This window comes from Peromyscus leucopus, chromosome X (assembly GCF_004664715.2).
Source record: "Peromyscus leucopus breed LL Stock chromosome X, UCI_PerLeu_2.1, whole genome shotgun sequence".
Lineage (NCBI taxonomy): Eukaryota > Metazoa > Chordata > Mammalia > Rodentia > Cricetidae > Peromyscus > Peromyscus leucopus.
Genome location: NC_051083.1, coordinates 65,730,621 through 65,755,252, shown reverse-complemented (window position 1 = coordinate 65,755,252; position 24,632 = coordinate 65,730,621). Strand labels below are relative to the sequence as shown.

Here is a 24,632-nt window from a genome sequence, read left to right as displayed (position 1 = left end):
ATGCCCTACAGCTGGATCCTATGGCGGCATTTTCTCAGTTGAGGTTCCCTCCTTTCAGATAACTCTGATAGCTTGTGCCGTGTTGGTAAAACTGGCCAGCACACGGGGTTACTTGCTGGGCTATCTTACATGACAGTGGTTTTGCAGGACTACTGGATATGGTCCAGCACCAAACTGTAATACAGGCTATTATCAGAAACAAAATGATTATTGGTTCTCGTTACAGATCTCAATGCCAGGAACTTATGAAACTTGGGCTACTAAATTAGGTCCCAAAATTCAACTGTGTCTCCCTTAGAGTCAATTTATTCTTTCTGGATAGTATCAGGCTACTCTGATTGTCCTATAGCATTTGTGTAAGTATAGTATTTTTACCTATTGTTCTTGTTATAATTCACAGATTTAGACTAGCTTGTTAAGCTTCTAGAACAAAACAGTACCATGTAGGACTTCTGCTAGTTCCATAGAGAAACATGGAGCCACTTTTTAGTTGTATTATTCTCAGTTGAAGAAACTGTAATTCACAAATCTTATGTGAAGAGGGAATCAGCCTTTGCTCCTCAAAGATCTCCCAAATGACTTGTATTAGGCTCATTTAAAAGAACTTCAGGGTAGTATTCTCAAGAAAACGTGGTCTACTGGATGGGTGATAGTTGTTAGTATCTCAAAAACTCTAACAACTATCTCCGAAAGCACAGAGGAAGTTAGTGTGTAGTAGGCAAGGATAAGCCTGATGTCACTATAATAAGTAATGCCTTAATGAAGCAGACTTTATTGGGAGTGGAAGTACTATTTAGTGCAACAAAAATCATCTGTTTTTGTGTCCCTGTAGTGAATGCCTGCAATGTTATGTTTAGAGCATGGCATCCAACATCCTGTGGCTTATGATTGAGCAAGCAGGGGTACACGCCCACATCTACACACGTGCACATACATCATACATACTAATAATAATTTGGGGTTGCCAAACCATCCATTTTAAATGCAAGTTTAGCTTTGTTGTGCCAGAGACAGTCACAGTTTCAAGCTCTGTACCACACCCAAATGGCTTCAATAATAGGCAGGATCAAAACTTATAGATGTTCACCTAGTAGACTGGGCTCCCAACTTTCCTGCCTGTTTGCCGATGAAGTTAAAATGACACACACCTTCTTCTGTAATACATGTTGCTAGTTGCTTGCCTCTCTTCTCTCTTCCTGCCTATTCTCCATGACCAATGCAAAACCATCCTTTAGAGACCCATTCCTGTTGACTCCCAGCTGTTACTCTTTATTCAGACCTCTGGTGGCTTCTAAGAACAGTTACTACCAGCCATACTGATAGGGAAACTCCAAGAGTTTTGAGTCGCATAATCCCCAAATAAGGTTTTGCCGAGGGCCATGGCATAGTACAGCACATGGCAACTAATATTCAAGGTGTCAACCCACCAGATGAATAATTCTCTGATGGGGAACCTCACTAGGCAAGGCCATGGGGCTACAGACTCCAGAATATTATTTGCTTCTCTCTATAATTTCATATGTGCTATTGCAATTTTTCCCTAAGCAGCTATAAGGAATCCCCCATTGCTTGTAAGTGTAGAGTGTTTCTCTCATGAATGCAGCCCAATCTATTGGGATCTTAATCTGTGAAGATGACTCCCCTTAGGCTGTATTGTCCATTTGATATCAATAATGTTAGCTTACACAGAGTTTTGATGAATAATTGAATACAAAGTAATGCTGTTTTATATCATAGATCAGGCTGGCATAGGAAAACGGTTGTATTTCCAGCCACTAAGACAGCTGTATACTATTAGCTGATTTAAAGCTTCAAAGTAACTTTAGATTAGACCAGGTGACTTGCTAATGGATTTCAAGATAAACATTCCCAGGAAAAGCAGTCCAGCTCACAAGGACAAAGTAGCCAGCTGTCTGATTTGTTGAACCAAGGTTATAGGTGTAAAGCAGCCTAATTATTGTGCCAGCCTCTCTTGATAAGTCTGGCTAATTAACTCTGCACAAATTCCTAACCTCAGTTTTATGATACAGACATATAACCTGAAGACTCTAAATTCAGCCAACTAACTGTTCTTTATTGTTGGGTCCTGAAGTCACGTGAATGACAGGGGACGATTTACCAAGTCTCCGTACAAAACAGCTTTCCTTCAGAAACATGGGGGCAGGGGGTTTTTCCTACTGGCCAGGGCTGCAGAGTATAATCTGGCTTCTTAGCCCCAAGAAAAAGTTGCAAGTTTCCTTTTTTATGCTCTAAGGTTACACGCAAGACAGGAAAATACATTTTAAGATTTAAATGCTTTTAGTGTCACTGTTTCTGCCAAGTGAGCTTAGCTATGCTCCTTGCCCCCACCCCACCCCCACCCTCACCCTGCAGCTCGCTCTCCACAAACATTCTGAGTCTGAGGGAGCCCAACATTTTTATAAATGTTAATCACAAAATGTTGGTTTAAAATGTTACTACACTTCAAAAAAAATAGGACATAATGCATGATCTCTTTATTTTTCTTGGACTCCTCAACAGTTTAGCTTTATAGGTCTTTTAACCCTTTATAAGATTATCTCGGCCGGGCGTGGTGGCGCACGCCTTTAATCCCAGCACTCGGAAGGCAGAGCCAGGCGGATCTCTGTGAGTTCGAGGCCAGCCTGGGCTACCAAGTGAGCTCCAGGAAAGGTGCAAAGCTACACAGAGAAACCCTGTCTCGAAAAAACCAAAAAAAAAAAAAAAAAAAAAAAAGATTATCTCTTTAGTTAGATAATGTAATGACTGGTTGGTTCTTGCTTCGCAGCTGCAGCTGCACATTACAGCCAATTAAGAAGTTGAGGTCTATTACCAGTGTGTTGTGGAGATAACTCTGTTTCTTATCAAATGAAATGCAACCTTCAAATGCAAATTCTATATTGCCTGAAGGATTTCTGTTGGGTATAACTGTAAAGAACAAAGAGGATTGGAATTCAGCATGAGAAAATAAAGAGAGAAACTATCAGAATGTGTGTGTTCCTTTCCTAAACCCCTCAGACAGAAATAGTCCTAAGTCCCTCGACGCTGCAGCTTTCCCTGGGACTGCAATAAGCTTTCTTTGTAGAATTAGGGAAAGGTTCCAAAATTGACAGCAAAATGCACATAATTCTCTGACTAGACTAAAATCCATTGACTCCATAAATAGGTGAATTTTATGGTGTGTCAAGTCTGTCTGTCTGTATCCTGCTCCCCCCTGCCCCCGCCTCTTTATTTTTGAAACAAAGTTTCTCTGTATAACAGTCCTGGCTGTCCTGGAACTCGCTCTCTAGACCAGGCTGGCTTCAAACTCAGAGATCTGCCTGCCTCTGCCTCCTGAGTGCTGGAAGGGAAGGGTCTCTCTTGCCGTTTCTGCTGCTGTGTTTCATGCTCCAGGCCACCTGGCTCACAAACAGTTCTCTTGTCTCGCTTCCCATCTCATCATACCAGTACTGGGATTACAAATATTCCCTACCACATCCAACATCTTTTAAATGTGGCTTCTGGGATGGAACTCGGGTCATCTTACTTGCTTACTGTTTTTACCTGCTAAGTCATCTCCCCAACCCCAGATGACTCATCTCTCCACCTCATGCACTGTCATAATTTTAGCACTAAAAATCTTGTTCCTAAATCTTTTTGACATAAGAAAATCTTAGACAATGGATGAAGACCCCTGTGTTGTAAACAGTGGCCAAATAAATAAGTAGAAGTTAAAAACAACACTGTCCCTACCGTCAATACAACACAGATGATCTGCTCTTTATAGTGACTCTAACTACTCTTTCACATACATATAAGGGTCACATCAAGCTGTCATAGCCCAATGGAAGTCTCCCAGAACTGCTTCTGGGTGTCTGGTGTGGCCAGCGCTGAAGCAAATTTTACTGAAGCAAATCCAAGGTTGGAGTAGCAGCCATGGCAAATACAGTGGTCCCAGTGGCTGGAAGAAAGTCTTCTCAAGTTAGCAGTAGTTAGACCAGGATCTTCCCTAAGTACCTGAACTAAATCAGAGTTTTTCAGGCAATTGTGAGGTGCTTAAAATGATCGTGGCTGTTAGGATGACAACTGAAACAATTACCTAAGAAGCAAGTGTTTGACTGAGAGTCTGTGCAGCCTCGGAGAAAATGTCCAAGCTGTAAATGTGCCTGCCACCATGCTAATGGATGGATAGTTCTGGCAGTCTTGAAAAACCTGGACAAAAGTTATAGTTCCCATCTGGCCTCCATTGTGGCCTCAACCTGGTGAGTCACCCACTTCCACTCCCTTAAGGCAGAGCACCAGAAATGAAGAGTCAGATAACTAGTCAATTGAATAGCCCAACTGCTGGTGCCTGACGTCTTTAGTCCCTTAGAGGGAAAGGAACAGGTCTGGAGAGATGGTTCAGCAGTTGAGCGCACTTGCTATAGATGTGTCCAACACCCACATCAAATGGTTCACAACCACCTATAAGTCCTATTCTAGGGTAGCTGATGTCCTCTGACCGCCACAGGCACACATAAATACTAAATCAATCATTGAAAAGGATAAAAGAGAAAAAATCATTAAGGAGTGCTGACAACAACTACAAACTTGAAAAGAACATATTTTTTCAATGAATTTTATCTAGTAGTGCTTAGCTCCTAGCCAAATACTCTTGATCTCTTTCAGGACACACACACTAGAATAGGAAGGACAAGAACCAAAATAAGGCATACTCCATAATATACAGAAAAGAACGTAAGATTGGGCATGGTAGAAAGGGAAGTAGAAAGACATATAGAGACCAAATCTAGTTTGCCTACCTCCCAGTAAGACTCCAATATTGAGTTGAAAACAGCAGCTGCCACACAGACACTGTGATCAATGTCTATAATTGCAGCGCTTGGGTAGCCCAGACAAGAAAATCACAAGTTTAAGGCCTACCTGCACTACACGGTGAGTTCAAGGCCGGCCTGAGCTACTCAATAAGACCTTGGCTCAAACCAGCAACTGTAAAAAGGAAAAAAATAAAGAAGAGGACAGCTGTTGAATTAAAGATTCAAAAATATATAATTTATTCCAAAGTTCCTTTGGTTGCTTTATGTAGTTAAGTTACTGCCCCTGATTCAGATGTAGCTGAAACATTCTGTGAGCAAATGAAAAGGGTGCTTCTGACAGTAGATGGACTGGCCTCTCACAGTACAAAACCCAATCAGACTCTCTACAAATGTTCTTTCTCATTTTTTAGGGATGTGTACTTGAAGACAATGGAGCTTCAAACCTACTAACTGGATCATAAAGATATTAATAAAAGTGTAGAAAATATAAAACAAAATATTGGGTTTTTTGTCCAAATACAAAGTGCATTTTTGCTTAGCTGTGTTCATATTTAAGTAACATGCAGATATAAATTGTAATATATTCCACTCTGTGAGTCCCTAAACTATAAACAAAGAAAATTATAAGATATTAACCAACTAGATGTACTATATTCAAGTCTTATACACAATTCTGATGAAGATGTGATTTTCTTGCCTAGGATATTGAAGATCTTGGGATGGTATTGAACACACACACACACACACACACACACACACACACACAGTTTTTCCTCTATACATATTATGATAAACTTTAATTTTTGTTTGTCTTTGTTACATCCAAATTTCCAGAATTGACAATAAATACAAACTTGAAAAGAACATATTTTTTCAATGAATTTTATCTAATAGGCAAATACTCTTGATGGAGCTTGGGTCCTTCTGATCTCTTTCCAGACACACACACTAGAAATAGGAAGGACAAGAACCAAAATAAGGTATACTCCATCTTGTATCTTGTGCTTGGGACCCATCTGGCCTCCATTGTGGCCTCAACTTAGGTGAGTCACCCACTTCCACTCCCTTAAGGCAGAGCACCAGAAATGAAGAGTCAGATAACTAGTCAATTGAATAGCCCAACTGCTGGTGCCTGACGTCATTAGTCCCTTAGAGGGAAAGGAACAGGTCTGGAGAGATGGTTCAGCATCTTGTGCCTTCAGGCCATTTATAAGTAAAATAACAGTCATTTGCCCACAATGCACTGCAGCAGTTCATGTGACAACTGAAATAGTTACTGACTCATTGGTGAATCCATGTATAGTTGGGATGTGCTAGACAAAGGGATGAGCCACTATGGGAGGGCACAAGAATTTAATACAATACCTAGAGCAGCTTGGAACCATATGGGAAGTTTTTGTGTACTTTCCAGTTTCCCTAAAATGTACAAAGGTACCTGAAAAGTTTTAGTTTACTGAAATGGAAGGGATAACTTAAGACATATACCTGCAAAGTGATTATCTCTGTTATTGGCAGTAGAAAAGATGCTAAGATGTTAGTCTGATATAAATTGAAAGTTTATTAATGTGGAAAAAGAAAGAAATTCATTTAATTTGGAAATGCACTGGGGGTAAGAATAGACAATATTAAAACAGCTATGTATATGCTGTTTCTCAAAAAAAAAGCTTGATTATTTTGGAAGAGATGATGAAACACCCGTGACCAAAATTAACTTGAGGAGGGAAGGATTCATTTCATCTCACAGTTGTAGTCCATCATCCAGGGAGGTCACGACAGAAACTAAACTAGAGACCATGGAGGAACGCTGCTTGCTGGCTTATTTCCCATTACTTGCTCAGCCTGCTTTCTTATACAACCAAGGACCACCTGCCCAGCAGCGGACCACCCACAGTGGCCCGGGCCCTCACACATCAATCATTAATCAAGAAAACACTCCAAAGACTCGCCTAAAGGCCAGCCTTACAGAGGCATTTTCTCAGTTGATTATCCTGACTTGTGTCAAGTTGTCAAAGGACTAATCAGCACAGACATTATGTGTAGGTTGTGAAACAACTCTCATACAAGATAGAGAAAAAAGGAGTGAGCTGTGTTTGAAAATCAGCTAGCTTCAGAGCAGGCACAAGCACACACAGTCACTAGAAAAAGCGCCAAAGTGAAGCAGTGCTCTCATTTCTTCATAGAAATCTCTCTAAACCTATGTTTTTCCTTTCCACAATGTCAGTTGCCTGTTGTCAACCATGGTCCAAACCTATTAAATGAAAAATTCCAGAAATTAATAATTCATGAATTATAAATAGCAAGCTGCTCTAGGTATTGTATTAAATTCTTGTGCCCTCCCATAGTGACTCATCCCTTTGTCTAGCACATCCCAACTACACATGGATTCACCAATGAGTCAGTAACTATTTCAGTTGTCACATGAACTGCTGCAGGGCATCGTGGGCAAATGACTGTTATTTTACTTATAAATGGCCCCAAGGCACAAGATTAGTAATTCTGGAAATTTGGATGTAACAAAGACAAACAAAAATTAAAAATTTATCATACATATGTATAGAGGAAAAAACTCTGTCTCTCTCTGTCTCTGTCTCTCTCTGTGTCCCTCCCTCCCCTCCCCCCCCTCTCTCTCTCTCTCTCTCTCTCTCTCTCTCTTCTGTGTGTGTGTGTGTGTGTGTGTGTGTGTGTGTGTGTGTGTGTGTGTGTTCAATACCATCCCTAGTTCCAGGGATCTTATGTGAGTCTTGGAATATTTCCCCTGAAGATAAGGGGAGACCAATGCAGTGTATTTCTAACTTACCTGGAATCCATTCAGTCTCACAAATTCAAATTAGATCTGTGCTATAAGACTTGTTTTTTTTTTTTTTCCTTAAGAAAAACAGATTTGTTAATAAATGGACCTCTCGAAACTGAGAAGCTTTTGCAGGGCAAAAGACACAGTCAATAAGACAAAAAGACAGCCAACAGAATGGGAAAAGATCTTCACCAACCCCACATCTGACAGAGGATTGATCTCCACAGTATATAAAGAACTCAAGAAACTAGACATCAAAATACTGAACAGTCCAATTAAAAAAAATGGGCTAAAGAGCTAAACAGAGAATTCACAAAACAAGAACTACAAATGGCTGAAAGACATTTAAAGAAATGCTCAACATCCTTAATCATCAGAGAAATGCAAATCAAAACGACTCTGAGATACCACCTTATACCTGTCAGAATGGCTACGATCAAAAACACCAATGACAGTCAATGTTGGAGAGGATGTGGAGCAAAGGGAACACTCCTCCACTGTTGGTGGGAATGTAAACTTGTACAACCACTGTGGAAATCAGTATGGCGGTTTCTCAGAAAATTAGGAATCAAACTACCTCAAGACCCAGCCATTCCACTCTTAGGCATATACCCAAGGAATATTCAATCATACCACAAAGAAACATGCTCAACTATGTTCATAGCAGCACTATTTGTAATAGCCAGAACCTGGAAACAACCTAGATGCCCATCAACGGAAGAATGGATGGAAAAAATGTGGTACATATACACAATGGAGTACTACTCAGCAGAGAAAAACAATGAAAGCATGAAATTTGCAGGCAAATGGATGGAACTAGAAAAAATCATCCTGAGTGAGGTAACCCAAACCCAGAAAGACAGTCATGGTATGTACTCACTCATAAGTTGATTCTAGATATAAAATAAAGAACAATCAGACCACAACCCATAGAACCATTGAGGCTATATATATAGCATGGAGGTCCCTAGGACGACTGTGGCTTATAATAAATTTCGGTTTTACTCAATTATTGAAAAAAATAGCCACATGAATGGAAACACATGAACTATGAACCAAAGGCTGAGGGCCCCCAGCTGGATCAGACCCTCTGAATAGGTGAGACAGTTGATTGGCTTGATCAGTTTGGGAGGCAACTAGGCAGTGGGACCAAGTCCTGTGCTCATTGCATGAGTTGGCTGTTTGAAACCTGGAGCTTATGCAGGGACACTTGGCTCAGTCTGGGAGGAAGGGACTGGACCTGCCTGGACTGAGTCTACCAGGTTGAACGCAGTCCTCGGGGAGGATTTGCCCTGGAGGAGGTGGGAATGGGGGGTGGGCTGAGGGTAAGGGGAGGGTGTGGGAGGGGGAGAATAGGGGAACCCGTGGCTGATATGTAGAACTGAATGGTATTGTAAAATAAAATTAAAAAAGAAAAGAAAAAAAAGAAATAAATTAATGTACTTTCTGTGAAAATAAAACATGAATGAAAGGAAAAAAAACAAAACAGATTTGGTACTGGAGAGATAACTCAGCATTTACAATCATCTACAGTTCTTGCAGAGGATCTGAGTTCAGTTCCCAGCATACACATTAGGCTACTCACAACTATCTGTAATTCTAGCTCCAGAGGATCCTACACCCTCCTCTGGCCTCACATGCACCACCACCACCACCACCACCACACACACACACATAATTAAAATTAAAATCCTTTGGTTTTCTGAGACAGGGTTTCTCTGTGTAGCCTTAGCTGTCCTTAGCTGTCCTTGGCTATCCTGGAACTCTCTCTGTAGACCATGTTGGCCTCGAACTCACAGAGATCCACCTGCCTCTGCCTCCTGAGCACTGGGATTGAAGGCATGTGCCACCACTGCCCAGCTAATAAAACTTTTTTTAAAGACAGACTTTATGATAACATCCAATGCACTTTGAAGTGTTCAAAACTGATGGATTTTTTTATGGGCAGTCTATATACATAAACGCAAAGGGCCCGGTTAGCTGATAAAGACAAACCTCTAGCATCCAAAGAGGAGACTTTTTTAAACAACTAGGAACTAATTCCAAGTCTAAGTCCTGTTGCTTCTAGCACATCAAATTTAAGTATTACAAATGCAAAGATGTATTTTGAATGAATCTCTATCTCACACTTTTATTATGTTTCTTTACGTGTGAGTGTGAGTGTGTGTGTGTGTGTGTGTGTGTGTGTGTGTGTGTGTTCTCACGTGTGGAGGCCAGAGGACAGCTTCCAGAAGTCAATTCACCTCTTCCACCTTGTGTGTTCAGATAACTGAACTCAGGTCACCAGGCTTAGCAGCAAGCACCCTTGGCCACTAAATCATCTTGCCAGCCTGATAGTTATCTTAATGTATTATACTAGAATAACATGAGAAAATCACTCTAGCGCTGGAGAGGTGGCTCAAAGGTTAAAAGCACTGGCTGCTGCTCTTCCAGAGGGTCTGAGTTCATTTCCCAGCAACCACATGGTGGCTCACAACCATCTCTTTGTGATGAGAGTCTGGCGCCCTCTTCTGGCCTGCAGGCATACATGCAGGCAGAACACTATATATATCATAAATAAATAAATCTTTTAAAAAAACAAAGAAAAGAAAATCACTCTAATAGCATCTTGATAAGATCTGGGCTGTATATAAAGGTGAATATTATATTTGTGTTCAGTTTTGTTACAGAATATTGTTTACGCCATCTGTAAAGAGAGCTGGTGCCCTCTTCTGGCCTGCAGGCATACATGCTGTATACATAATAAATAAATAAATAAATAAATCTTTTTTTTTAAAAGAGGTATCTTTGCCAAGGAGTCTTCTGATTGTTTTAATAAAGAGCTAAATGGTCAATAGGTAGGCAGCAAAAAGGTTAAGCAGGACTTCTAGAGACAGAGAGGACTCTGAGGAAAAAAAAAGGCAGAGTCACCAGCCAGACAAGAAGAGGAAACTGGAGGTGTAAGATGGAAGAGAGGTAACACCACATGGAAGAACCTAGACTTAAAAATAAGGGTTAATTAAGATATAGGAGCTAGTTGAGACAAGCCTAAGCTAAAGGCCAAGCTTTCATAATTAATAATAAATCTCTGGGTCATTATTTGTGGACTGGCAGTCCAAAGACAGTCCAACAAGAAAGTTCACTACACAGCTTTTATCGATACACAATAGAAAAGAAGAAGCTCCCAAAAGCTCTATTGGAACAGAAACATTAAGAATGATCTTTGGCTCAGCAGCTAAGAATGCTTACTGCTTTTGCAGAGGACCCAGGTTTGGTTCTCAGCACCCACACGGTGGCTCACACCCTTCTATAACCCCAGTTCCAGGAGATCTGACATCTCTTCTGACTTCCTTGGACTCAGGCATACACATATACAGGAAAATAAATATTTTTAAAATCTTATTAAACCACAAGAACAAAAGAAGCAGTTCATTTTCTTTTAAATATAGGTAAGTGTTATGTTGTAGAATATTGTTTTAAGGTGTATTACTTTTGTTTATGTTGCATTTGTTTAACTCTGTGAAGCTGTTACTGTACCTATCTAAAACATCTGATAGTCTAATAAAGAGCTGAATGGCCAATAGCAAGGCAGGAGAGAGAAATGGGTGGGGCTGCCAGGCAGTAGGGACAAATAGAATCAGATCTAGGAGCAAGAGAAGGAGGAGGATATCAGGAGCAGCCACCCAGCTACACAACCAGCAATGGAGTAAGAAAGAAAGGTATACATAAGTAGAGAAAGGTAAAATCCCAAAGGTAAAAGACAGGCAGGATAATTTAAAGTTAAGAAAAGTTAGCAAGCCGGGCGATGGTGGCGCACGCCTTTAATACCAGCACTGGGGAGGCAGAGACACGTGGATCTCTGTGAGTTCGAGGCCAGCCTGGGCTACAGAGTGAACTCCAGGAAAGGCACAAAGCTACACAGAGAAACCCTGTCTCGAAAAACCAAAACAAAATAAAACAAAAAAACAAAAACAAGAAAAGTTAGCAAGAAACAAGCCAAGCTAAGGCTGATCATTTATAATTAAAAATAAGTCCCCGTGAGTGATTTATTTGGAAGCTGGGTGGCAGGCCCCTCAAAAGAGCAAAAACAAACAACAACAGTGATAGCTGTTTGTTATTTTGTTTATATTTCACTTTTTATACTTAATGTGCATCTATTAAGAAGATACAATAGTATGACTCATAAATTTTAAGTATCCAAGAATTTAATTGCTGACAGAAGACAAAAGTGAAAAATAGTCTATATTTTTGGACAAATTAGTCTATCACTAGTTGTTGCTATTATTTAGTCTTATTGCTTTGTTTAGATAATACCAGTCATATAACAGAAAACTAAATTAAAGAATTAAAGTGAACATTGATTTTCAACTAATAACACTGTGTGTAATTACTTCTCACATATTATCTTATGAATTTCCCTCCCAGTACAGTTGTATTCTGGGTTGTCTTCCTAAAGGCTAATCACCCTAATAATATAATAAAGTACATTGGTAAAAGACAATAGAAACAAGGTACTACTTGTATATTGCATAGACAAGTTTTTAAGTCAAAACTGTGGAAGTCAGACAGTGCCTTTTCTTTTTTTAAATGTTATATGTTGTGTACAAACTACTCTTTTTTTTTTTTTTTCATTTTGGTGACTCTGATATTTATTCTCGCAGGCAAGAATTCATGGGACTGGCATGGGGCTCCCATGAGCTGAGCTCAGTGCCGAGGTGACTCTCGTCCTGAAGAGGGCTGAGGCATTCTGAACTTGCAGAGGTCCAGGTTCAGGTCTAGGAAGGTGTCTGAGTTGTAGTCATGATGCTGTAGGTTCTTGTAGGTGGTGGTTTTAGGCGACTCAGGGACCAGAGTGGACTCTGTGGGTGCACTTTGATTCTTGGGATTTGGTTGTATTCCCCCTTTACTCTTCCCTGACTCTTTAGAGAGGGGCACCGTAGAAGGCAGTTCTCAGAACACCCTTGCCTCCAGGAACACAGCCTTCAGTGCCTGGATTCGTCCTCCCCGAAGCAGGAGAGCCATGGTACAGAAGCTGCTCCCTGAGGTCGCACCTCGTATGTCAAACTACTCATTTATTAGTTTCTACTTATTTTGAAATGATAATCATTTTGCACACTGGTCAGCTGTTCTAAGAGTAGGGGAAAGATGCTATGGAATGAAGGTTCCCACTGGAAAATCACACGGTCATTCCCACGGGAAATAACATGTTGCTAAGTGGGTTCATTCCCACTGGAAATAACGTGTTGCTAAGGTGGGGAGTCATTCCCACCGGAAATAACGTATTGCTGGGGGGCATTGTTAGCATGCACAGGGCTAGAACGTCAAAGTTCAAAATGGCTATCTGTAGGTCGGTTGATGCTGATGAGATCGTTGAGGTGCCTGATGAGGTAAACTGCTCTACCCAAACTGAAAGGTTTTCTAAGCCCCTAAAGTTTAATGGGGGGGGGGAGCTATTGTATTTGTTATAACTAGGAGATCTGTTCAGTTGTAAGGAAGTGAAGGAGCCTCATTTGGGAGGCCTAATTCAAGGTTAATAAGCAGTTAATATAAAGATGTTACCATCACAGCTCTGGAACTAAATACCAAGACACAATGAGATGTGATGTGATTTTGTGAGGTAACCCTGATAAAACTTGTTCCTAATTAATAGGCTAAGGGAAAGAGATGTTACTGCAGACCATGTCTGATCTAGTTGACATGGCAACCGTTTCAAAGGCAGGAGATAGTAGAATAGTCGACACATTTAGGAACAGGATTCTCTGACACCTTTTAAGCCAGAGCCTGTTAACTGATGTCTTTTTAATTTGGAGGGGGCGAGAGGAGATCGGGAGAGTTGGTGCCATAGCATGAACGTCATGGCGCTCAAGCCCAGGGGCATTTTGTAGAGGAGGAAGGGTCGTCAAACTGTCCTCTTTGCTGGTCCCTATGCCTAACATATTCTAAAAAAAATGGGACTGGGCAATCTGGGAGGCAAGAAAGGGCCCAGTTTGGACCTTAGTGGACTGTTCAGATCGTGAGAGGGACAGAGGGAAGAAGGTATTTCTGTAGGCTTGTCTATTTCAGTGGTTCTCAACCTTCCTAAGGCTGCGACCCTTTAATATAATTCCTCATGTTGTGGTAATCGTTAAACTTATTAAATATTATTAAATTTTAATTTTATATTATATATTACATATAATTATTTATATTTATATATGTTTACATATTAAATATAATGTATAAATATATGAAATATTAAAATTATTAAATCTCCATAAAATTATTTTATTGCTATTCATAACTGTAATTTTATTACTGGTATAATCATAATATAAATATCTGATTGCAGTCCCCAAGGGGTCTCGAACCACAGCTTGAGAACCACTCGTCTATTGGGTAGCGTTCTCAGACTTAGAAAAGAAAAAGAATTCAAAATGCTCATTTAAATTTGAATTTCAGCCGGGCAGTGGTGGCGCACGCCTTTAATCCCAGCACTCAGGAGGCAGAGCCAGGGGGATATCTGTGAGTTCGAGGCCAACCTGGGCTAGAGAGCGAGATCTAGGACAGCCACCAAAACTACACAGAGAAACCCTGTCTCGAAACCGCCCCCCCCCAAAAAAAATTGAATTTCAACTAAGCAGCGAATAATTTTGTAGTATCAATATGGCCCGTGTAAATGTGGCAATACACTTACAAGCATGAATTCATTGTTAATGTGATACTCAAATGTAAGGGGCCAGGGCCGTGTTCCCCCTGAGACAGGTTCTCGGGAAGGGCCTCTGCGCGAATTCCAGGAAATTCCGAGGGCCGGTGGTCGTCAAGGGGAGTGAGGATGGTCCAGGCAGAGCTGGAGGTGGGTGGCGCACAGTCGCCCAGCGTTACTAGGGCGACTTGTCCGCATCTCTCCATCTCGGAGCCTGTGGCCGCCGCGCGCCGGGTAGCCGCCCCCACGCAGGTAGGGGCTAGGCGCTGGGAAGCCGCCCAGGCCCGCGGCGAGCCCAACTCGAAGCCGGCCTTCCATCCCCCACAGGGGTGGAGCCTGGGCGAGGAGGAATCAGCAGCCGGCAGCTCCCTCGCCTTGATTGTAGAGTCGCAGGAGAAAATGGAGCCTAGCAAGATGGCGCCTCTCAAGAACGCTCCTAGAGATGCCTTGGTAAGCCCGAGGGGAGCCAGGCCAGGCGCACTCGGGGGGCCGCCGGGTGTGACGGGCCCGACTGAGCGCCTGGCGGGGAGGCAGCGGGGCTCGCGGGCCATTTGCAGCTGGGCGACAGAGCTGGGTAAGGGCAATGGGGTTCCCCTGCCCCCTGGGGCGCCGTCCGCCCTCCGGGGAGCCCTTCCAGAGGGGCGCGGGCTGCCTGGGGGCTTTTGTCTCGCTAGCCCCGGGCCGCCCCCCGTCCCCAAGTCTGCAGCCTCCTCCCTTCACCTAGTCTATGAGCCCTGACTGCGACATAGGTTCTGATGCTAGCTTCCCTCACTGTCACATCCGAAAATGACAGCCAGCTGGACCCACCCCTGCCTCTGCCTGGGAAGCCAGTCCAGGCCTTTCTTGTGTCTTTACTCCTAGCCTTGCTAAAAGTTTTCAGCAAGAGCACAGGACTGATTTTGTGTGATCACAGACACTCACGGGAGGAGGCACAAGGAGGAGAGGATTGGGACTTTGTAGCAAAAATATGCCTTGAGTTCAGCCTTGATTTCCTTTATCTACATTGTGCATCTGACTTTTTGTTTTTATTTGAATCCACAGGTGATGGCACAGATCCTGAAGGATATGGGAATCACCGATTATGAGCCAAGGGTTATAAATCAAATGTTGGAATTTGCTTTCCGTAAGTTTAAAAAAAAAACAAAACACAAAAACTTGACCTTGTGAATTAGAAAAGATCATTTATTGTAACACTTTAAACCAAATTATGTTATCAATCTAGAAATGAGTAAAGCACTAAGAAGGAGCTCAAGTCAAGGGACAGTAGTATTTATATATAGCATGTCTGTTTAAATAAAGTATCATGTGAATAGGACAATTAGTTATTAAAGCCAAAAGTCACAAACGTTCCAGGAATTAGTGGAACCTTTTAAAACAAGGAGCCATAAATATAAATACTAAGATGCCTTCAGGTCAGGTTTGGCACACACTGTAATCTAGCCCTTGAGAAGGGGAGGCAAGAGGATCAGGAAGGAGTTCAAGGTATCCCTTGGCTACCTAGTGATGTCAGTGTGGGCTAGTTAAGATCCTGCCATATATTATTAATATTTTTTATTATTGATATTAATAAATTATTAATATATATTAATGTCTTCATTTATGTAATAAAAATTATTTTGCTGTTAAAGGATATGTGACTACTATTCTGGATGATGCAAAAATTTATTCAAGTCATGCTAAGAAACCTACTGTTGATGCAGATGATGTGAGACTGGCAATCCAGTGTCGGGCTGACCAGTCTTTTACCTCTCCTCCCCCAAGAGATGTGAGCAAACATTTATTTGCAGTTCTTTTCACTTAGACTTTAAAAATTATATTTCTAATGAGGATTTTTCTCTTTTAGTTTTTACTAGATATTGCACGGCAGAAAAATCAAACCCCTCTGCCACTGATTAAGCCATATGCAGGACCTCGACTGCCGCCTGATAGATACTGCCTAACAGCTCCAAACTACAGACTGAAGTCCTTAATTAAAAAGGTAAGAATTTCTGGCTCATGCCTGTAATCCCAGCAGTAGGGATGCAGAGGCAGAAACATCAGGAGTTCAACACCATCCTTATCTCTTCAGGGCCATCCTGAGCTACAAGAATTGTTTATCTCAAAAAAAGGGAAGAAGTTTCAGTTCATTTGTTTTTTAAAAGGTGGAAGTAATAGGTACACTTATAAAAAGCAAAATTCCTGTAGATAGTGCAGTAAAGGTTAAAATAGTTCTTAGAATGTTTTTTTTAATTTTCAGAGCTAGAAGAAACTTCATTATTTCATCTAACCCAGTGAGAATCTTTCTCATTATACAACTGAACCTGAACTCCCGGAGACAGTAGTAGGCTAGGACTGATTCCCAGATCTCATAGCTCACAATCTTTCTGCTTTGCCATAGCTTTCTCTGTGTGAGATCCAATAATGAATGAATGATATGCCATCAGTAATTAGACCTTTTTCAGACATAGGACCTAAGGCTCTCTCAGCACTGAAAAAGGAACTCTCCATATTGGGCTGCCTTTGTTTTCTGAAATTCTACTGTAAGACAGTTTTAATTTAGGCACAGTTAAGACACTGACTAGTTAAAATTCAATATTATAATACAAGGAAGTTAGTATTTGTCACCATTCATAAGACTCTACCTTAAATATTCTACAGAATTAGATAGGGTCATAATTATGTATTATGCAAAACTCCAAATATTGGATTTAATACACAGAAGAGTTCAATCCTCAGTAACATGACAAAAAAGAAAACCACAATAAAAACATATTTTTGCATTGGATCATCCACTAACAAGTCACATCAACAGTTACAGTTTCACTCTTCATCAAGTTGAGGTGTCAAATCTTAACATTAACACTAACTTGTGTTTGAATCCCCTAGGGACCTAACCAAGGAAGACTAGTTCCTAGATTAAGTGTCGGTGCTGTTAGTAGCAGACCTACTACTCCTACTGCAGGTAAGTAAGAGGGAAATGGCCTTTCTGGACGGTAAAAACAGTGTCTCAGCCTCTGCTTTGGAACCCTAACCCAAGTCAAAATGGGAGTCAAAAAACTCCAGTATGTTGCCATTGATAATTTTACTCATCAATGACAAAAACCACAGACTGATCCCAAATGACACTGGCCCAACTCTTGTTGGTATAAACTGTGATGCCAGAGACACTTTACTGTTTCTCCGCCTTCTATGCTTCAAGTCACCAAACACACCCTTGCCAGCTACCTACTTAATCAGAACTTGCCAGGTGGCAGTGGCGCACGCCTTTAATCCCAGCACTCGGGAGGCAGAGCCAGGTGGATCTCTGTGAGTTCAAGGCCAGCCTGGTCTACAGAGTGAGCTCCAGGACAGGTACCAAAGCTACACAGAGAAACCCTGTCTCAAAAAAACAAAAACAACAATCAGAAATATCTCGATAAACTGGGTATAGGTTCAGAGAAGTTTAAAATCTACAGAAAACTCAAGGATCTTAAAAATAGGCTTTAATACTTACCTTTTAAAAATAGTACAAGGACCAGCCTGGGTGACATAAAGGAAATCATGCTAATTATCCTATATTGATCCGTGAGAGTCCTCAAGCTGTGTCCTATAATGTATTTGATAGCTCTCCACCATACTGTGTACATTTCTGACATACAATGTTCCAAGCCTATCTTATATTTCTTTGTCCAGGTTTTAGAATCAACCACTTCTCCAAAGAGCCTTAGTTCTTTTTAATGAATGGTATTTAGGAACCAATATTTGTAATGATTTTTAAAAAAAAGTTTTCTGATTTTTTTTTCATGTTTTGCGGGGGGGGGGGGGGGATTCTCTTTTTCACTTGTATTAATTCCATGGCTCTTGCTGCTTTTGAGTCTTTTTTTTTTTTTGCTACTTTTGAGTCTTACCTGTGTCATTATACGTCTAGTATAAGAATGATTAATTTTTTTTTAAAACTGGGCCTTAATCTGTACTGGGATAGCCTTAAACTTGCTGTCCTTCAACCTTCTGAGAATTCAGATTACAACTGAGGAACACTGCCCAGCTATCATTTGACCTTCGAGGTGTGAACCATCTCTCTGTATTGTCAGGATATACATTTACACGTCAGCATTTTAACACTTGTTAGCCGTGTAGCTCCAGAAACCCACACATAACCTCGGGTGAGCGGACACTTGCGTATAAAATCTGTGTCACCACTTACCTGCGTGTTCACATTAAGTGAATATCCAACTTTTGCTTTTTGAGTTTTTGAAAGTTATCTCACTATGTTGCCCAGGCTTGTGTGGAAGTCCTAAGCTCAGGTGCTCTGCCCATCTCTGCTTCCTGACTAGCTGGACTACAGGTGTGTGCCACTGCACACAGAAGAGGAGCAGGGTGTAGTGTTCAGTTACTGTAACAGGCAAGTGAGCCAACCTCAGTTACCAGTTGCTTCTTCACGTTCTTTAGAGTGTAGCACCTAGAATATAAATCTTAACCGAAACTTTCTATTAAAGGTGTAATCTTTAAAATTAAGCAAACTTACACTTTTCTTTTTCAACATAGTAAACATACTTACTAAAGAAAAGTGAGGAAAATAAAACTCCCAAGAGTGAGAGGATTACGGAGGAAGAATCCCCATTGTAAATCTTTTTACTCTGCCCTCATTTCTCGCCTCCCATCAGCCCTCTCTACTTTGAAGATGTATTCCTGTAAGCTATGGAGTATAGAATATAAATATGTAATAAATCATCTAACTGATATGATCTGTTCAATTGTAACTACAGCACCCCCACAAACAGTATCTGTCCCACCAAATAAAGTTCCAACTCCAGTGACAGTGACAAGCCAAAGATTTGCAATGCAGATTCCACCTTCTCAGTCCGCACCTGCCAAACCAGGTAACGTGATATGGAAGCGGGTCAGAATCCAGGAATAATTTCCAGTTATACAACAGTTTGTATTACTGTAGGAAGACTCTTGCTTTAGGATCACAACAGAAAGGTGGCAGGCAGAGCTGCAGGTTCTTCAGACAAGGTCTCTAGCATGAAGTGAAGCTTTGCATATCCATAACATTTCAGGAGGAGGGTGGCATATTGAGTGTGCTCATCAAATTCTAAAATACTATAAACTAAGAGAAATTAGAGTTCACAGATCTCAGAGGTGTCTTCAGGGAAAAGCACTTCGAGTAAAAACTCAAGAAAAATGATGCCGTTTAGTGAAGAGTGTGCATGATCCCATTGTAAATTTGAATGAAGATGTGCCTGTATTCACATCATAGGTGGTAGCTATAATATTTTATAGACTGCTGACATAGCAGTTTGCTTATGTGTATGTTTAGATGCATCTTTTGAAACATTATCTCCATACAAGAAACAACTTAAATAAAAGTTGGGCCAGCAAGGTGGCTCTGTGGCCATCAAGTCACCAAGCCTGATGACCTAGGTTCAATCCCCAGGACCCACATGGTGTAAAGAGAGAACTTTCCCCAAAAGTTATCCTCCGACCTCCACATGTGTTCTGTGGTACACACAGACCTGCACACATACACACAAGTAACTAAAGGCAATTATTTTGAAAAATGCCCTATAAAAGCATGTCTCCTGGCCTTACACATGAATCCAGTGCACTGAATGCTAATTACAAACTCAGGTAAAAATAAAACAAAATTTTGTTAACTTTGCAATATATAGGTTTAGGGAGATTTATCCATACATTGATCCAAACATCCTTACGCCTGATAAAATCTCTATTAGCAAATTTAAGACAAGAATGTTTAAAGATTGAAACCCACTCTTAGTAATTACCTGTATCTCTTCTATGGTTTAGTTGTGTGCTGTGCTGTTGAAGCTTGTATAAAAATTATATTCTGCTTTGTTGTCTACTTTGGGACCGTGGGTAATTGATTATCTGTGGGGCTTTTCTTCTGTTTATAGCTCCTGCAACGACGGCAGTCCAAAATGTTCTGATTAATCCTTCAATGATTGGGTCCAAAAATATTCTCATTACCACCAATATGGTTTCCTCACAGAACACAGCCAGTGACTCAAACCCACTGAAGAGGAAGCATGACGATGACGATGACGATGATACTATGTAAGGAATAAAGTCTGTTCTCCATCCATTAAAAGTTGAGTGCGTTTGGGCCCACATGGTGGACCAGACAGCCTAGGTCTTCATACATTTTATCTTAGAAATAAATATAGTGACAATATTTTTCACACTAGTGATACCTGGTAGGTTTTGTTAACTGTACAAAAGTTTTCTGAGTAGGCTTCAGGTATACAAGTACTTGTTTCTAGACAGCTTCATTAATGTTGAGTCTCGCCATGGCAATTCTATTTTTAGAAGCAGTTTTGCGCCATGAGTCTCTGACAGCAGCACTTGGATTTCAGTTCCTGGTCTCCTTTACATGACTTTCTTTTGTTAGGTGAACGATTCACATTATCACCTCTTTGACTGACCAAATCTCTGAAATTAGTAAACTTTTTATTTGAAACAGTGGGTTTAGAAGGGTGCTAAATCCATTTTGAATGTATTTGGCTTTCGGTCTTTGCTAACGCCCCACCTCAGCTCCCTATCTAGATCCCATTCGTTTCCTGTCCCCAGCGCTCACCGCCTTAAGTCACTTGCCATGGCACTTCCACGTAAAAGGCTGGAACTGGAATTTGCCAAACGCCCTATATGCCTGACATTCTGTGGTTCACTTGAACCTGCGTGTCTGCATTTGCAACCTGTCACTCCACTAACAGAGCAGCTGGGTCTCAGCCCTTGCCTTCCATGCCTCTTAAGCTTTACTCAGTGACAGGCAGTTACATTCCCGGTTAACTTCACCATCTTTCATGTTTATAATTTAACAGACATAACACGAAACCTGCCTTGGTAATTTACACTGGACCCAGACAAAAACCACTGAAGAGCAAGTGTTTTTGTTTGTTTTCTTCCCACCTGCATAGACGCCTTGGTCACTACTGCTTGAAGCAGTCCACTGGTCTCATTCAGATCATCTTTTCTAGCTTGCTGCTGAGGGTGTCAACGGAAGATGGGTAGATCTAGCCTGAGAGTAGCCTAATGATCCTCCTTCCCCATCAGGCCACCAGGAAAAACAGACTACTGTCACCTGACTCATTTACACATGCCCTACAGGAATTCTCCAACCATGTTTCTAAACTTTCTATCTTGTTTTTATACATACCTACAAGACTCATTGGGAAAGACTGCAGAAGCTTTTTTGAGAGTATAAAAAGAACTGTTTGATTTGGTTGGAGTTAAGTTCCACATGGCCAACACTGGAAAAATGTAAGCAGAGCTTTCCAGAACCTTCACATTATTTAGATTTTATAGCCGTGGGTCATCAAATAAGGATCAGCATAGGATGGTGTTTGACACAAGCAAAGTAGTACAGTAACAAGACAGAAATGTCTCATCACAGTTGGAATGTTCAGGAATGTTCGGGAAAGTTGATCTGGTCAATGTCATGAGAAATGTGCATTCTACAGCACGGATGTGACTACTTGAATGTTCTCAGGGAAGCAGATCGGGTGGCCTAGGTTCTAGTGCTAGTTTCATTTGCCAACCATGTGACCTTACTTTACCTCTGAGCCTTGTTCTCACTAGGAATAGGGAAAGAAATAACACCCACCCTGCCTACCTCACAGGGATGTTGTGAGGGTTTGGCTGGTGTGTGTCTCTGTGTGTGCGTGTCTGTGTGAGAAAGTTCAAGATTGTAAAAGCTATATAAGTAATTATTAATGTATTTGTTCCAAGGTTATTAATAAAAATCTAACTTTATCAGTGACTTCATTTGTGACTGAATGGATTCAAGGAAAGTGAATAAGGCATCAGTACAGCAATTCAGATCTCCTGATGTTGTATCAGGGGACCGCTTGCTTTTGCTAGGAATTGGCATGACTCACGGCAAAGAAATCAATAAAAATCAAATATGGGTTTAAAATCTTACAAACTTAAGATGCTGTCTTTGGTGGAATTTGTATATAGAGCTCTGTACTGAACTATAACTGGTCTTGGGAAGGGTCATTGGGGAGTGAAGCCAGGGGACAGGTAGGAAGGTGACTTCTCACTGTATACCCCTTTATGTATGTAAATCTATGCCAGGGGAAACTGGATATTGAAAAAGCAGGAAACAATGAGTTAATAATTAAATATTAGCTGGGAGTGGTGATGCATAAATCCAGCACTCGGGAGGCTCTGGCTGGATCAGTTTGAAGCTATCCTGAACTATAGCATAATTCTTATAGCACAGCTCCCCAAAACCCAAAATTTGAATTCCTCATTTACAGCATGGGGATTCTGTGGACATATTAGGGGACTGAAAGTGATTTTACTATCTAAAATCTGTGCCTTTTCAACATTTTATGAAGTTACACTATTTAAATTTACATGTACAGGAACAGTTTGTTCCTGGGTATCTCCTTTAACTAGGTTTTAAGTTTTTTCAGGACAAAAGTCCTATCTTCTGTTCCCTCCACTGTGTCCAAAGTACACAGTGGTACTGCAATATTTGGTTGCTTGCCAAGGCACCTTTTCTTTTAAACTGGAGTTTCTCTATTCATTCTCTGTATTAAATATATAAATAGGGGGCTGGAGAGGTGGCTTAGTAGTTAAGAGCACTGGGCTGATTCTCCAGAGGACCCTGGTTGGATTCCCAGTGACTACATAGCAGCTCACAACAATCTGTAACTCCATCAACCTATTCTGGTCTCCACAGGCACTGCATACATGTTCACGGATGTACATGTATGCAAAAGACCCATACACATAAAGTCCAAAAACTGAAGGAACTTCGTAAATAGAAAACCCTGGAAATAGAAAAAAACCCATACACATAAAGTCCAAAAACTGAAGGAACTTTGTAAAAAGAAAACCCTGGAAATTGAAAAATTGAAAGACGGTGCTGTCAATTATAGTCTTAAGTACTAAATGCATGGATATTTATTTATAGTTCTTTCAACTTCTATGTACTTGAAATAAAAGTATTGAAGAAAAGGTAGTGTGTGTGGCAAGGGGGATCATCAGCTAAAGTTCTAGTCCAACAACAGTCAAGTTCACTTGCTACATCTCTGATCCTCACCTACAAAGACTGGACTAAACTTCCTGCTGCTCAAACCAGGTCTGTCTAATACTGTATTTAGGAATACAGAAACAAATATGGAGAAGCATATAAACTAGAATGCCAAAGAATTTAGGACCTAACTAGAGCTTTCAGAATCTCTGCTGAAGCAACTGCCAAGTTAGACTTGACAGTGGCAATGAAACAATGCCTTCAACTCTGATAAAAATGATGTTCGGGGGCTGGAGATGGCTCAGAGGTTAAGAGCACTGGCTGCTCTTCCAGAGGTCCTGAGTTCAATTCCCAGCAACCCCACATGGTGGCTCACAACCATCTGTAATGAGATCTGGTGCCCTCTTCTGGCCTGCAGTTATACATGCTGTATACATAATAAATAAATCGTTTAAAAATGAAATTCAGGCTCTAACTATACACACCATCATGTCTACATAACCAAGGGTAGTAAGTAGACAAACACCAGTATCTATATTAAACATAGACTTTATAATTTCTTTAGTATTTAAGAGATGGTCTAATGTTAGGTACTTTAAGCATGAGAGGTTGTACACAGGTTTTAAGGAAATACTATGTTTTATAAGAAAGAATGAGCATCAGCAGTTTGGTATTGGAGATACCTAGACCCAATTCCCCATAGATACAAAAGCATGGCCAGATAACAGCTATTTCAGACCAAGGCTCAGCCCTTCCTCCTTGGCAGTCCTTCTCAGGAAGTAATTAAGTCCAGATTTCATACAAAGTAAATTAGCCAGGCATGGTGATATTTTCCTACCATCAGCACTCCAGGGGCAAAGGCAGAAGGATCACTGCAAGTTCAAGGCCGGCCTGAGCTAGATAGCAAATTCCAGGCCAGCCAGGTCTACACAATTAACTCTCAAAAAACAAGTAAACTGAGACACAATTAAGTCAAGAGGAAACTGAGATACACTTAACTCTGAAAAAAAAAAAGAATAACTGAGAAAGAGGGGGAAACGGGTTTCCAAGGTGACAAGAACCCTCCCAAGAGGGACACAGGAAAGCCCTGAGCAACAAGTATACACCAAACCTAGGGCAGCCAGTGAAACTGGAGCAGAGAGGCACTAAGGATTCCAGAACAGATTTCTAAACTCAAAAAAAAAATCCGACATGTTTGAATATAGTTAATGTTCATACTTTTAGTGGATGTTGGAATGAATCAGTCCTGTAAAAAATGAGAAAATTGCCAGGTGGTGGCAGCGGCGGCGGCGGCACGCCTTTAATCCCAGCACTTGGGAGACAGAGCCAGGCGGATCTCTGCGAGTTCAAGGCCAGCCTGGGCTAGAGTGAGCTCCAGGAAAGGAGCAAAGCTGTACAGAGAAACCCTGTCTCAAAAAACCAAAAAAA

At 41.0% G+C, this 24,632-nt stretch overlaps 1 protein-coding gene and 1 pseudogene across 3 annotated transcripts; one reads left to right on the top strand and one right to left on the bottom strand.

Moving 5' to 3' along the window:
- Positions 1-12,253: 12,253 nt before the first annotated feature.
- LOC114704862 lies at positions 12,254-12,585 on the bottom strand (annotated as a pseudogene).
- A 308-nt stretch (positions 12,586-12,893) lies between these two features.
- On the top strand, positions 12,894-22,150 carry Taf9b (TATA-box binding protein associated factor 9b). 3 transcript variants are annotated; one of them, XM_037198867.1, is made up of 8 exons: positions 12,894-12,950; positions 14,573-14,695; positions 15,287-15,368; positions 15,874-16,010; positions 16,089-16,223; positions 17,111-17,186; positions 18,970-19,083; positions 20,119-20,282. In XM_037198867.1, exons 1-8 carry the CDS (start codon positions 12,897-12,899, stop codon positions 20,280-20,282), a joined length of 885 nt encoding a protein of 294 aa, XP_037054762.1. In that variant the 5' UTR covers positions 12,894-12,896. The 3 variants fall into 3 exon arrangements, with proteins under 3 accessions (XP_037054762.1, XP_028742228.2, XP_028742227.2); XM_028886394.2 differs by lacking the exon at positions 12,894-12,950 and having other exon boundaries at positions 14,471-14,695; positions 20,119-22,150; XM_028886395.2 differs by lacking the exons at positions 12,894-12,950; positions 18,970-19,083 and having other exon boundaries at positions 14,462-14,695; positions 20,119-22,150.
- Positions 22,151-24,632: the final 2,482 nt, after the last annotated feature.

Excerpts from the sequence above, each read along its gene's own strand:
- Taf9b (XM_037198867.1), top strand. The coding sequence starts at position 12,897 with ATGGCTATCTGTAGGTCGGTTGATGCTGATGAGATCGTTGAGGTGCCT. Across the intron at positions 14,696-15,286 it reads ACGCTCCTAGAGATGCCTTG|GTGATGGCACAGATCCTGAA; the intron begins GTAAGCCCGAGG and ends TTGAATCCACAG. Across the intron at positions 16,011-16,088 it reads CCTCTCCTCCCCCAAGAGAT|TTTTTACTAGATATTGCACG; the intron begins GTGAGCAAACAT and ends TTTCTCTTTTAG.